Source organism: Salmo salar, chromosome ssa21 (genome assembly GCF_905237065.1).
Source record: "Salmo salar chromosome ssa21, Ssal_v3.1, whole genome shotgun sequence".
Classification (NCBI taxonomy): Eukaryota; Metazoa; Chordata; class Actinopteri; order Salmoniformes; family Salmonidae; genus Salmo; species Salmo salar.
Window position 1 is genome coordinate 44,938,905 of NC_059462.1, and position 15,226 is coordinate 44,954,130.

The 15,226-nt window shown below is 45.5% G+C and overlaps 1 protein-coding gene across 2 annotated transcripts in view; it reads right to left on the minus strand.

Moving 5' to 3' along the window:
• Positions 1-15,226, minus strand: part of LOC106582396 (transmembrane protein 163) — a 125,542-nt gene that overhangs the window by 38,401 nt on the left and 71,915 nt on the right. For both annotated transcript variants that reach the window (XM_014165470.2, XM_014165469.2), the window contains exons 3-4: positions 1,429-1,472; positions 384-475 (exon numbers count right to left, since the gene is read on the minus strand). In XM_014165470.2, the coding sequence (XP_014020945.1) occupies positions 384-475; positions 1,429-1,472 (136 nt within the window). The remainder of the gene's footprint in view (positions 1-383; positions 476-1,428; positions 1,473-15,226) is intronic.

Sequence of the window (15,226 nt, forward strand, 5' to 3'; positions counted from 1 at the left end):
CTAGTGTAGCCCACAGCCATATGGCATAGCCAGATCAGGGCCTAACATAAGGACAAAAGGATGGTGTAGGCTATATTACATGGATTTATTAGACTTTTTAAAATGTAGATGTTCCAAAGGTCTGCATCAGTGGCTTGTAGGCTATGAGTGGATGCCAGGAGATTATATATTTGTTTATATTAATAGTTATTTGCTTGACAATCACCGGCTGACAAAATGTCATGACCCCCACAGCCCTATGTACAAGACACTGATATAGATTCAAGGAAAATTGAATTTAATCCAGTAGGCTACTAGGGGAGAACTGTTTCTATGCTGGTGAACGGGGAACATTCTATTTGGGAACACCATGCAACATTCAATTTTGTGGCCGTTTTACTCACATGTATTCCCTATGGGCAGAGTGGACAGCTGCTGCGTTGCTATAACGCCACAGCACGATGATTGAAGATAGCACGTCCAATGTGGCGTCAAACTGTAAAGACAGGCATTAGGTCTCCAGTGGGGATGCATCAAATAGTAAAATAGTAAATTAACATACATCATATTCACTGAAGTCTACAGTCCCGCCATCCATTCCACAACTACCCTAAACACCCTATATTTTCCACTAGAGTAGCGTGGTTATTGAACTGCAGGATTGTTTACTGTGAGACCAACACATCTATCCCCTGTGGTGCCATTAACGGCCTAGTACTACTACAGCTCGGCAGTCTGAAGACGGACTCAAGCCTGCAGGCACTACCAGACACACTCACTGTGGTTGTAATCATACTGCTACCCTCTGGCTTCATGCAGCTATAGCTACCAACTAGCACACAATTACTTTGGGATGTCAATTCCTTAGAAAAAGCGGGATAACACACATAAACAGTGATGTTTCTTTCTGTTAAAACATAGATGGCACCAACTGCCTTAACAGCTCAGCGTTGGTTTATTAACATCCATGTCTTCAGTAACCTGTCCTGTATACCTGACATGGAATTATAGTGTGCTTTAATTGCATTCTAGATGCCAATCTTGTTTGTTTTATATTGTAGTTATATTGTTTGTATATCGTTGAATAAAATAATTGTGTGCTTGTCTATCAGTGTATCAGTGTTTTGTTATGTGTTTTGTTATGTTTTATGTTTTTTTTGTGGCCCCAGAAAGAGTATCTGCTGCTTCTGCAAAAGCTAATGGGGATCCAAATGAAGAAATAAACCAGAGCTTCCTATTACAGTGTCTGTGGCATATAAATAAAAACAGAAGGGATTCTATTTCTATGGTCTGTGGGGACTGCTCTGTTATCACAGTGTTCTGATGTGTTCTCATGCTTCCCTGGCTGTTACCAAGGAGACGATGGCAGCATCGCGTCCAAACCCAACCAGCGTTAATAAATTAACACCATGACTTTATGACTAATTAATATGTATAAATGGAACTCACGGCAAATCCGAAGGCTGATGCGCTGTGTCTCATGAATGAAACAGCTAGAGAGAGAAGAGAGAGAGGGAGAGAAAATAAATGATTGTCTGGGGAACAAAAGGCATAGGATTCTAACAGCAAAAGGAATGATTACAGTAACATCCATGTAAATATTGCTCTCCCACAGGCAAACATGCGCACACTTTTTATTATGTAAGAGTTCTTTCCCTGGTTGGGAGAAAGATCGAAACACTGATAACCTATTCTGTTTGTACATAATTCATATTATCAGCACACCTAAGAGGAGCATTAACTATTCAGAGACTAGCACTTTGCTGTACTCATCTCTGAGCAAAAATGGTATGGATTTGAACAGCTATAATCCTAGGTTTGAAATGCATTGAGAATAAAGGTCTGTGAACACATTCCATTCGATTCCTTTTCAATGCTCAGTTGTTAGAGTTGAGAATGAAATAGAAGAATTATCCATTGAAGCATCTTGTGCATAGGTAGCATTTGACTGAGTCTCATTGGTTATAATAACATGCTTTATTCATCTGATTCTGACCCGATATTCTCCTGTTCACAACATCGTGTTCTGTTCCTTCTGGCTTGTGAAGCTGAGGGCTTTAAAATTTCCTCTATGATGAGTTCGTTTTCAGGTCGACAACAGTCACACAGGACTCCCTGTCGCTAGGAAGATCACCATGGAGACGGGCAGTCTGAGGGCGAACTGTGCTGGAAGAGAGTTTGTTTGTCTTCACCAGGGTTTTTATCTTAGTCTCTTTGATCCACCACTCGATGGCTGCCATGAAGGATATGATGGTCTGGGTCTTAGAAGGCTTAAAAAGGTTCTGTGGTGAAGGGTTCCATGGTGACAGACAGACCCATGATGCATGAAGGTACGACACTCTGGCAGACTGGCACCACATTACAAATACCAACAACCTCTTATCCCCTCCGTCATCACCGTAGGCCAGGTCGATACTAACAATACAAACAGACACCCGGAGGACAGAGTGACAGATGAGCCTGTAAGTGTGATGGGAGGGAGGGGCTGGTGGGTGATGGGAGGGAGGGGGCTGGTGGGTGATGGGAGGGAGGGGCTGGTGGGTGATGGGAGGGAGGGGGCTGGTGGGTGGTGGGTGGTGGGTGATGGGAGGGAGGGGGCTGGTGGGTGATGGGAGGGAGGGGCTGGTGGGTGATGGGAGGGAGGGAGGGGCTGGTGGGTGATGGGAGGAATAGGCTGGTGGGTGATGGGAGGGAGGGAGGGAGGGGAAGATGGGTGATGGGAGGGAGGGAGGGGCTGGTGGGTGATGGGAGGGAGGGAGGGAGGGATGGTTGAGGGTATTGAGCCATTCTAATGAGTGTAACCTTCAGTGAGGTTAGTTGAAGAAAGCCGAAGATACATCGCTCAGTATTTATAGGATGTACAAGAGTCTTGAGAAGACATGAAAACATCAGTGTCGCTTGCACATAAAACATAAGAGATACAACAGTCTGTTAGCTGCGACAGCATAACAGGATGAAGCAGGATGAGTGGATCTGTTGGCTGTACTGTCAACATCCAGTCCTCTACAGGGAGCCCTGGCTTAGTGTGTTCCCAGCCCAGGCCGTCTGGAGGGAGGCTGGATCGAGACACCAGGATGCCAGCCAACATAGCCTGTCAAGGCCTGCCTAGGCTCCACACTCTCCTCTCCCAGACCAGGTCTGCATCACAAAATGGCACCCTATTCCATATACAGTGCCCTGGTCAAAACAGTGATGTTTCTTTCTGCTGAAACACAGATGGCACCAACTGCCTTAACAGCTCAGCGTTGGTTTATTAATATCCACGTCTTCAGTAACCTGTATTGGGAATAGGGTGCAAGCACAGCACCCACACTAGCAGACAGACAGACCATCAGCGACACTGAACCAGGGATGCATGCTGCCACAACTTAAGGCACTTCCTCATAACAGATACAGAACCCAGAAGAAGATTAATAGTATAGCAGGTCACTACAGGGATTCTACTCATTAGCCTTACCACCGACTGCAGAATTTCTAACCAGCACAGCAGCTAGCCTATAACAATAGCAACTGTATCTTTGTTACGGCTCAAAGAGGAATCATTAATCCATGCAGAGAAACCATGCGAGGTAATGAAGAGGGACATCAGGAATACAGCAAGAGAGGCTTTCTTGCTTGTGAAATGGGTCAGGGACCAAGGTAAGCCTGTAAGTGTGACTGTCTACATTCCAGAACCATGACCACGCGTGATGGGAGGGGGCTGGTGGGTGATGGGAGGGAGGGGGCTGGTGGGTGATGGGAGGGAGGGGGCTGGTGGGTGATGGGAGGGAGGGGCTGGTGGGTGATGGGAGGGAGGGGGCTGGTGGGTGGTGGGTGGTGGGTGATGGGAGGGAGGGGGCTGGTGGGTGGTGGGAGGGAGGGGGCTGGTGGGTGATGGGAGGGAGGGGCTGGTGGGTGATGGGAGGGAGGGAGGGGCTGGTGGGTGATGGGAGGAATGGGCTGGTGGGTGATGGGAGGGAGGGAGGGAGGGGGCTGGTGGGTGATGGGAGGGAGGGAGGGGGCTGGTGAGTGATGGGAGGGAGGGAGGGTGCTGGTGGGTGATGGGAGGGAGGGGGCTGGTGGGTGGTGGGTGATGGGAGGGAGGGGGCTGGTGGGTGATGGGAGGGAGGGGGCTTTTGGGTGATGGGAGGAAGGGGTCGGTGGGTGATGGGAAGGAGGAATGGGCTGGTGGGTGATGGGAGGGAGGGAGGGGGCTGGTGGGTGATGAGAGGGAGGGAGGGGGCTGGTGGGTGATGGGAGGGAGGGGGCTGGTGGGTGATGGGAGGGAGGGAGGGGGCTGGTGGGTGATGGGAGGGAGGGAGGGGGCTGGTGGGTGATGGGAGGGAGGGGGCTGGTGGGTAATGAGAGGGAGGGGGCTGGTGGGTGATGGGAGGGAGGGGGCTGGTGGGTGATGAGAGGGAGGGGGCTGGTGGGTGATGGGAGGGAGGGAGGGAGGGAGGGAGGGAGGGAGGGAGGGAGGGAGGGAGGGAGGGAGGGAGGGAGGGAGGGAGGGAGGGAGGGAGGGAGGGAGGGAGGGAGGGGGGCTGGTGGGTGATGGGAGGGAGGGGGCTGGTGGGTGATGGGAGGGAGGGGGCTGGTGGGTGATGAGAGGGAGGGGGCTGGTGGGTGATGGGAGGGAGGGAGGGGGCTGGTGGGTGATGGGAGGGAGGGAGGGGGCTGGTGGGTGATGAGAGGGAGGGAGGGGGCTGGTGGGTGATGGGAGGGAGGGAGGGGGCTGGTGGGTGATGAGAGGGAGGGGGCTGGTGGGTGATGAGAGGGAGGGGGCTGGTGGGTGATGGGAGGGAGGGGGCTGGTGGGTGATGGGAAGGAGGGGGGCTGGTGGGTGATGAGAGGGAGGGGGCTGGTGGGTGATGAGAGGGAGGGGGCTGGTGGGTGATGGGAGGGAGGGGGCTGGTGGGTGATGAGAGGGAGGGGGCTGGTGGGTGATGAGAGGGAGGGGGCTGGTCGGTGATGAGAGGGAGGGGGCTGGTGGGTGATGGGAGGGAGGGGCTGGTGGGTGATGGGAGGGAGGGAGGGAGGGGGCTGGTGGGTGATGGGAGGGAGGGAGGGGGCTGGTGGGTGATGGGAGGGAGGGGGCTGGTGGGTGATGAGAGGGAGGGGGCTGGTGAGTGATGGGAGGGAGGGGGCTGGTGGGTGATGGGAGGGAGGGGGCTGGTGGGTGATGAGAGGGAGGGGGCTGGTGGGTGATGGGAGGGAGGGAGGGGGCTGGTGGGTGATGAGAGGGAGGGGGCTGGTGGGTGATGAGAGGGAGGGGGCTGGTGGGTGATGGGAGGGAGGGGGCTGGTGGGTGATGGGAAGGTGGGGGCTGGTGGGTGATGAGAGGGAGGGGGCTGGTGGGTGATGAGAGGGAGGGGGCTGGTGGGTGATGGGAGGGAGGGGGCTGGTGGGTGATGAGAGGGAGGGGGCTGGTGGGTGATGAGAGGGAGGGGGCTGGTGGGTGATGAGAGGGAGGGGGCTGGTGGGTGATGGGAGGGAGGGAGGGGGCTGGTGGGTGATGAGAGGGAGGGGGCTAGTGGGTGAGGGTATTGAGCCATTCTAATGAGTGTAGCCTTGGTGAGGTTAGTTGAAGAAAGTCGAAGAAACATCGCTCAGTATTTATAGGATGAATAAGACTCTTGAGAAGACATGAAAACATCAATCTCGCTCTATTCTCTGTTGCTGATATACTGTTAGTAATTGGTTTACTCAGCTTTGCTTTCAGAGGCACTCGGCATCTCAGAAAAAAACAGTTCAGTGTAAAAGCAAAGAGAGATACCACAGTACTCAGCTGATAATACAGATTTATCAGGGAGTCAACCAGGCCTGGCAGACAAGCAGCCCTGTAGCTGGGGAAGAGGACATAGATATAGAAAGATACAGATGAGGTTGTTGTTATAGTTGATAGAGGCTGCTTCCATTGTTGGCTTGATGACTGCACTATCGACATAGTCACATCTGATTCATTCTTACACACAATGTATACATCATCTTCTGTGGGAAACATACAGGAGAGTTTTGAATCAAATGTATTCTGTTGTATTCTGTAGAAAATTGAGTCAACAGAGAGGTGTCTCCTCTGTCTCCGCAGTATCAAAGTTAAATTGTGTAACTCTTCCCTCCTCATCTTCGACCGTCCCCTCTAACTCAGACAGCCTTTTCTCGTCTTCTCCTCTCTCCCTCTCTCGCTTTCTCTCTATGTCCAACACTGATCAGAGAAGTGTGACTGGGTATTTCCCTAAGTGAGACAAATAGCAGTGTCACTCTCAGCGGTAACTAAACACATCTCATTTCTTTACCTCATTTCTCAACATGTCAGATACACATTTGTACACAGTCAAAAGTTTGGACTCATTCAAGGGTTTTTCTTTATTTTTACTATTTTCTACATTGTAAAATAATAGTGAAAACATCAAAACTATGAAATAACACATATGGAATCATGTAGTAGCCAAAAAAGTGTTAAAAACATCCAATATATTTTAGATTTTAGATTCTTCAAAGTAGCCACAGTTTTTCTTGACAACAGCTTTGCACACTCTTGGGATTCTCTCAACCAGCTTCACCTGGAATGCTTTTCCATCAGTCTTGAAGGAGTTCCCACATATGCTGAGTACTTGTTGGTGGCTTTTCCTGAGCACTTGTTGGTTGGCTTTTCCAACTCAACCCAAACCATCTCAATTGGGTTGAGGTCGGGTGATTGTGGAGGCCAGGTCATCTGATGCAACACTCCATTACTCTCATTCTTGGTCAAATAGCCCTTACACAGCCTGGAGGTGTGTTGGGTCATTGTCCTGTTGAAAAACAAATAATAGTCCCACTAAGTGCAAACCAGATGGGATGGCGTATCACTGCAGAATACTGTGGTAGCCATGCTGGTTAAGTGTGCCTTGAATTCTAAATAAATGACAGACAGTGTCACCAACAAAGTACGCCCACACCATCACACCTCCTCCTCCATGCTTCACGGTGGGAACCACACATGCAGAGATCATTCGTTCACCTACTCTGCGTCTCACACAGACATGGCAGTTAGAACCAAACATCACACATTTGGACTCATCAGACCAAAGGACAGATTTCCACCGGTCTAATGTCTATTGCTCGTGTTTCTTGGCCCAAACAAGTCTCTTCTTCTTATTGGTGTCCTTTAGCAGTGGCTATTTTGTAGCAATTCGACAGTGAAGGCCTGATTCACGCAGTCTCCTCTGAACAGTTGATGTTGAGGTGTGTCTGTACTTGAACTCTGTGAAGCATTTATTTGGCCTGCAATTTCTGAGGCTAGTAACTGTAATGAACTTATCCTCTGCAGCAGAGGTAACTCTGGGTCTTCCTTTCCTGTGGTGGTCCTCATGAGAGCCAGTTTCATCATAGCACTTGATGGTCTTTGCGACTGCACTTGTAGAAACTTTCAAAGTTCTTGAAATTTTCCAGATAGATTGACCTTCATGTCTTAAAGTAATGATGGACTCTCGTTTGTCTTTGCTTATTTGAGCTGTTCTTGCCATAATATGGAGTTATTTTACCAAATAGGGCTATCTTCTGTATACCACTCCCACCTTGTCACAACTGATTCGCTCAAACGCATTAAGGAGGAAAGAAACTCCGCAAATTAACTTTTAACAAGGCACACCTGCTAATTGAAATGCACTCCAGGTGACTACCTCATGAAGCTGGTTGAGAGAATGCCAAGAGTGTGCAAAGCTTTCATTTAGGCAAAGGGTGGCTACTTTGAAGAATCTCAAATCTCAAATATATTTTGATTTGTTTAACACTTTTTTGGTTACTACATGATTCCATATGAGTTATTTCATAGTTTGATATCTTCACTATTGTTCTACAATGTAGAAAATAGTAAAAATAAAGAAAAACCCTTGAATGAGTAGGTGTGTCCAAACTTTTGACTGGTACTGTATATGACTACGACTTTACCACAGCATCTTGAAAAACTTCAGACATTAACTTAGAGTAAGTAAGTAAGTTTTCACTGAGAGATTCCAGGCCATGCTGTGTATAGATGAAATGTTTTAAGTCATAGTGAAGAAGTGATATGCCTAGTGCATAAACTCCGTATTAGTGCCATTATGTATGGCTAAAAGTGTCATCAAGGCAAAGGGTGGCTACTTTGAAGAATCTCAAATATAAAAACAATTTTGATTTGTTTAACACTTTTTTGTTATCACAAGTGTTATTTCATAGTTTTGATGTCTTCACTATTATTCTACAATGTAGAAAATAGTACAAATAAAGAAAAACCCTTGAATGAGTAGATGTGTCCAAACTTTTGACTGGTACTGTATAGTAATGTGACATAATGTGTACATATCAATCTGGTGATATACTGCACACACACTCACTCACACACTCACTCACTCACTCACTCACACACTCACTCACTCACTCACTCACTCACTCACTCACTCACTCACTCACTCACTCACTCACTCACTCCTTCACTCACTCAGTCACACCACACTCAAGAATCAGTTTGCATTTTTAGATATATTAAATCAAGTCTCATTTTAGTACTGTAATGACTACCTTCACAAAGACAGTGATTACGGACTTGGCCCTAAACACCTGCAAAGACCCTAGAAGATCTGAGATAGAGAAAATGTAAATTCTAAGGAACCTGTCAGGGTTTTATCTACAGCCGTAAAGTCCTAATTATCAGCCTGTTATATAAAGACTGTGACTGGGTGGAAGCCAAGCCAAGGCTGGGTCGTTCAGTTGGCAGGAGTGGCTAATCTGAGCCCAGGGACACAAGCTGCAACACTACACTAGGCTTGGGTGGTATACCGTATACCGTTTAGCCACTGGATGGTTTTTCAATACTGTCAATACCGTTGAATCTATTTCTTTTAATTTTTTTTAATACATTTTAATATTTGTAGCTACTTTTTAAGTATATACCTGCAGTCAACTTGTGCAATGTTAGGAGATAAAGCAGATCACGTTCTTCATTTAACCTGTCACATTATTTTACATGATGAAGCTTACCGTAGTTCCCCAGAACAGTTGAGCCAGTCAAGTGTTTGTTTGTAAATGACACAGCGGGTGACAGTGTGAGCAGGTGAGTCCAGCTGTGTATTGACAGGGGTCGTGTTTTATATTGAAAGTAAACAGTGTTTTTTACTTCAATAGCATGATCAGGGACATGCAACTATAATTTTTCTTCACAGAAAATACATTAGGGCAACACATTTAGCAGAAAATAGCTTAATTTTCATCAGATGACAACAGATATACATCGTTATTTGGCTGGTAGCCACACAAGTAAATGAGCTTACAATGAAAGAGCAAGTATTTTCTGCAAAAATGATGCATGTTTGTTATCAATGTTTATCATAGAAAGAATGTAACCGGCTACATTTCCTAACGTTTTGCTTAAAGTTAATTTGGCATTTTACTGGAGAAAAGTAGGCTGGCTACAAGAAAAAGTAACAGAGAAAAGTAGCTCAAATCAAATCAAATGTTATTGGTCACATATATATGGTTAGCAGATGTTAATGCGAGTGTAGCGAAATGCTTGAGCTTCTAGTTCCGACAGCGCAGTAATATCTAACTAGTAATCTAACAATTTCACATCAACTACCTTATACACGCAAGTGTAAAGGGATGAATAAGAATATGTACATATAAATATATGGATGAGCGATAGCCGTGCGGCATAGGCAAGATGCAGTAGATGGTATAGCGTACAGTATATACATATGAGATGAGTAATGTAGGGTATGTAAACATTATATAAAGTGGCATTGTTTAAAGTGACTAGTGATACATTTATTACATCCAATTATTAATTATTAAAGTGGCTAGAGATTTGAGTCTGTATGTTGGCAGAAGCCACTCAATGTTAGTGATGGCAACTGAGAAGTGAGAAGTGCAACTAAAGCATGAAATTAGTCTGATACCGAGCAGAGATTACAATAAAGAAGGATTTTACATCTGTTTACAAAACGTAGCAAGATAGTTCTTATGTGTTTTAGCTTTTTGTCCTGCGTGAAAACACAGAATTCTGCTTTAATGCATCTCCTAAGTTTAATTTAGTGGTTCATCTAAGTAAGAGGCTGAATTAATAAGGTGACGGGGCATCATATTGTGTAAGCTTTCGGACATGTTTGAGAAGTCAAAGCCCAGTTATTTGTGCAGCTGCCACTACCTTGATTTCCTTGCGTTTTTCCTCCTCTCTGTTCTCCACCTGTCTTCTCCTCCTCCTCAACTCTGAGCAGAGCAGGCAGGCCCGTTCCCCTAGCGCAGGTATTCCAAAACTGGGGCACGGGTGCGAGCAATGCCGGCCGGGGTACGCCAAATAAAAACGTGATTCACATTTTTTTTCACATTTTCAAACAGTCTATTTATATTTTCCAACGGGGCTATACACTTGGGTAAGGTTTTTTTCTCGCCTGAGTAGCCTCGTTCCAAAAATCAAATTGAACCATCTAGTGTTCAGCGAAATAACAACACAATGTCAAATACATGTAGCCTAGTCAAATAATTAACACCCAATCACATTAACCGTTATTCTCTCGCGGGAATTCCACTAACGGTCCGTATCTGTACTGATGGCGCAAAAGCCATGACAGGGAGACATAGTGGAGTGGTAACGTGCGTGCAAGCAGTTTCTCCCGACGCCACTTGGGTTCACTGCAGCATCCACCGAGAGGCTCTTGCTGCCAAGGGAATGCCTGACAGCTTGAAAGGCGTTTTGCACACTACAGTGAAAATGGTTAACTTTGTTAAAGCAAGGCCCCTGAACTTGTGGGTATTTTCTGCACCATGCAATGATATGGGCAGCGACCATGTAACACTTTTACAACATACAGAAGTGCGCTGGTTATCAAGGGGCAAATTATTGACACATTTTTTTAATTGGGAGACGAGCTTAAAGTTTTCTTTACTGACCATAATTTTCACTTGTCTGACCGCTTGCATTATGACGAGTTTCTCACACGACTGGCCTATCTGGGTGATGTTTTTTTTCTCGCCTGAATTATCCGAATCTAGAATTACAGGGACAGATTACAACTATATTCAATGTACGGGACAAAATTGAAGCTATGATTAAGAAGTTGGAGCTCTTCTCTGCCTGAATTAACAAGGACAACTTACAGGTCTTTCCATCATTGTGCGATTTTTTTGTGTGCAAATGAACACACATGTGAACCGTGGAATTACGGTATGCCTGTCACTTTCCTATCATTTCCAAAACGTGCTTATTGCGCTGCAGACTACACGCACGTTGTACATTCAGATCCACAGAACCAGACGCGCAGCTTGTGGCCGTTAGGATGGTCCTGAGGGCTGACAAACTTTACTCCACAGCAATGTCTCAAAATGTGGCAACCGCAGTGAGCTGTTGAACTGAGAGGAAGTGGCTTGGTGGAAAGATGTCCTGATGAAGGCAGCTTGCTATCTAATGTACTCTATTGTATCTGAGCGATAGAGTGTGCAGCTACCCTCTTTTTCTTTCTTGGTGAAAGATAACCATTCTCCTCCTAAAGGAAGAACTCTGCATCCTAGAGTGTGAATCAAATCAAATTTTATTTGTCACATGCGCCAAATGAAACAGGTGTAGACCTTAGCGTGAAATGCTTACTTACAAGCCTTTAAAGAGTTAAAGAGTTATGAAAATATTTACTAAATTTACTAAAGTAAAATATTATAAAAAGTAACACAATAAAATAACAATAACAAGGCTATATAAAGGGGTTCCGGTACCGAGTCAATGTGCGGGGGTACAGGTTAGTTGAGGTCATTTGTACATGTAGTTATGGGTAAAGTGACTATGCATAGATAATAGACAGCATGTAGCGGCAGTGAAAAAACAAATGGGGGGGTGTCAATGTAAATAGTCTGGGTGGCCATTTCATTAATTGTTCAGCAGTCTTATGGCTTGGCATTTTGGTCCCAGACTTGGCGCTCCGGTACAGCTTGCCGTGCGGTAGCAAAGAGAACAGTCTATGACTTGGGTGACTGGATTCTTTGACAATTTTTTGGGCCTTCCTCTGACACCGCCTAGTATATAGGTCCTTGATGGCAGGAAGCTTGGCCCAGTGATGTACTGGGCCGTATGCATTTCTCTCTGTAGCGCCTTATGGGCAGATGCCGAGCAGTTGCCATACCAGGCGGTGATGCAACCAGTCAGGATGCTCCTGATGGTGCAGCTGTAGAACTTTTTGAGGATCTGGGAACCCATGCCAAATCTTTTCAGTCTCCTGAGGGGGAAAAGGTGTTGTCGTGCCCTCTTCACGACTGTCTTGGTGTGTTTGGACCATGATAGTTCATTGGTGATGTGGACATCAAGAAACTTGAAACTCTCGACCCGCTCCACTACAGCCCCGCCGATGTTAATGGGGGCCTGTTTGGCCCACCTTTTCCTGTAGTCCACGATCAGCTCCTTTTTCTTGCTCACATTGAGGGAGAGCTTTCTGACCTCCTCCCTATAGGCTGGCTCATCGTTGTCGGTGATCAGGCCTACCACTGTTGTGTCGTCAGCAAATGTAATGATTGTGTTGGAGTCGTGTTTGGCCATGCAGTCGTGGGTGAACAGGGAGTACAAGAAGGGACTAAGCATGCACCTCTGAGGGGCCCCAATGTTGAGGATCAGCTTTGTGGATACTTTGGTGTTGAATGCTGAGCTGTAGTCAATGAACATTATTCTCACATAGGTGTTCCTTTTGTTCAGGAGGTTGGGGCGGTATGCGAATTGGAGTGGGTCTAGGGTTTCCGGGATGATGGTGTTGATATGAGCCATGACCAACCTTTCAAAGCACTTCATGGCTACCGACGTGAGTGCTACGGAGCGGTAATCATTTAGGCAGGTTACCTTCGCTTCCTTGGGCACAGGGACTGTGGTGGTCTGGTTGGTGCCCAGTCCTAGGCACTTTTAATGAACCCTAGGGTAAATCCCTAAGAGGGGATCAATACTAATTCCATGAGAACAAAATATATTTCTGTCAGACATGTCACAGAAAGCAAGGGGACAAGCATCACATCTCGCCCCTTTAAACCCCAACTCTCCCTCCTTTTAATTTAAAATCCATAATACCCCCTACTATGACAAATAGTCACAGGAATAATTTGTGGCAAAAAAAACAACATTTTATTACATCTCATCTTTCCCGTGGAGAGACCCAGATTCCTGGGTGTAAAATTTAGTTGCAGGGCAGAGTGATGCCACTTTTTATTGGCTTTTTTTATTTTACAGTTAAGAACAAATTGTCAGTTAAGAACAAATGCTTACTTTCAAATGACATCCTAGGAACAGTGGGTTAACTGCCTTGTTCAGGGGCAGAACAACAGATGTTTACCTTGTCAGCTCGGGGATTTGATCTTGCAACCTTCAGGGACCTAGTCCAATGCTCTAACCACTAGGCTACCTGCTGCCCCGATAAGGAGGGGAGTAGAGGTGAGGGGCGGGGCGGGCGGGGGTGATCCACCAAGCCCTCCTGTAATGCCAGTCAATGATCCTGGAAGAGTCCAACTGAATTGGGGAGGGTCATCTGCAATCTGCATCCATATAGCATCTCTAATCTTACACTGAAGAAAAATATAAACTCAACATGTAAAGTGTTGGTCCCATGTTTCATGAGCTGAAATAAACAATTCCAGAAGTTGTCCATATGCACAAAAAGCTTACTTCTCTCTAATGTTAGTGAACATTTCTCCTTTGCCAAGATAATCCATCCACCTCACAGTTGTGGCATATCAAGAAGCTGATTAAACAGCATGATCATTACACAGGTGCACCTTGTGCTGGGGACAATAAAAGGCCACTCTAAAATGTGCAGTTTTGTCACACAACACAATGCTACAGATGTCTCATTTGGCATGGTGCATTTGGCATGGTGCAGCGTGCATTTTGGCATGGTGAATGTCCACCAGAGCTGTTGCCAGGGAATTGAATATTCATTTCTCTACCATAAGCCTTCTCCAACGTTGTTTTAGAGAATTTGGCAGTACGTCTAATCGGCCTCACAAGCGTCATGTGGGCAAGCGGTTTGCTGATGTTAACGTTGTGAACAGAGTGCCCCATGGTGGCGGTGGGGTTATGGTATGGGGAGGCATAAGCTACGGACAAAGAACACAATTGCATTTTATCGATGGCAATTTGAATGCACAGAGATACCATGATGAGATCCTGAGGCCCATTGTGAGCCCCATTGTGAGCACCATTTTTTTTTAAAGGTATGTATTCTCAGTCATGTGAAATCCATAGATTAGGGCCTTATGAACTTATTTAAATTGGCTGATTTCCTTATATGAACAGAAACTCAGTAAAATCATTGAAAATTGTTGCGTTTATATTTTTGTTCAGTATAGATGCAGTGCTGTCAGAGAACAATGCATAAACTCTCCTCTGAATGTAATGAGAACAGAAAGAAAGAAAGAAAGAAAGAAAGAAAGAAAGAAAGAAAGAAAGAAAGAAAGAAAGAAAGAAAGAAAGAAAGAAAGAAAGAAAGAAAGAAAGAAAGAAAGAAAGAAACTGATCTTGAGAATGCAGCAGTAATTGGTTTTGTGATTTCAATGGCTATCAATGAATATGTGAAATGAAATAATCTGCTTGGCAAAAGCCTCACTGCCAGTGATATTACGTGGGAGAATACGAACACTGCTTCCATGAACTCATCCACTTTGCCATGGAGAGACTGTTAGCTAGCCTGGTTGTTCCATTAGTCAGGCTAATGTTGATGCTCTGAGGTTGATTCCTATAGTATAGTCCTATTACACTGTATCTCAGTGAGAACATCCTATACCATTTGAATCTATAGTAGTTTAAATGGTCCCTAGGTTGTTATTTGTTAACTCTTGGTGGTTTAGAGAAAATGATATTAGAGTAATGAAACCCAGAATGTAACACATATCACCAAAGTGAGTGCCATTGTGATTCCAGGAAAACACAGATTCCATTGAAATAATGAGGAGAAAAAAACTGTAATCTAGCTCAGAGGAAGACTTTGAAACTTTCATGGAAATGGGAATGCTCTAGAAATCACTGGCAGGCAACTCCAAATGATGAATATTCAGATCCCTGAGGTGTGTGTGTGTGTGTGTGTGTACTGGTGCACGTCTGCATGTACTACATAAGAGTGAGGTTGAGAAAAGGGTCATTAAGAGCTATGGCTTAGTGTTATTTTTTAATTTATTTGTTCAGAATAATTAATTATTGTAATGCAGTGTTGAGGGAGCTAGCGTACAAGCATTTCAGTGTAACTTTTATACCTGCAGTGAACTGTGTATGTGATAAATACAATTTGATTTGATTTTA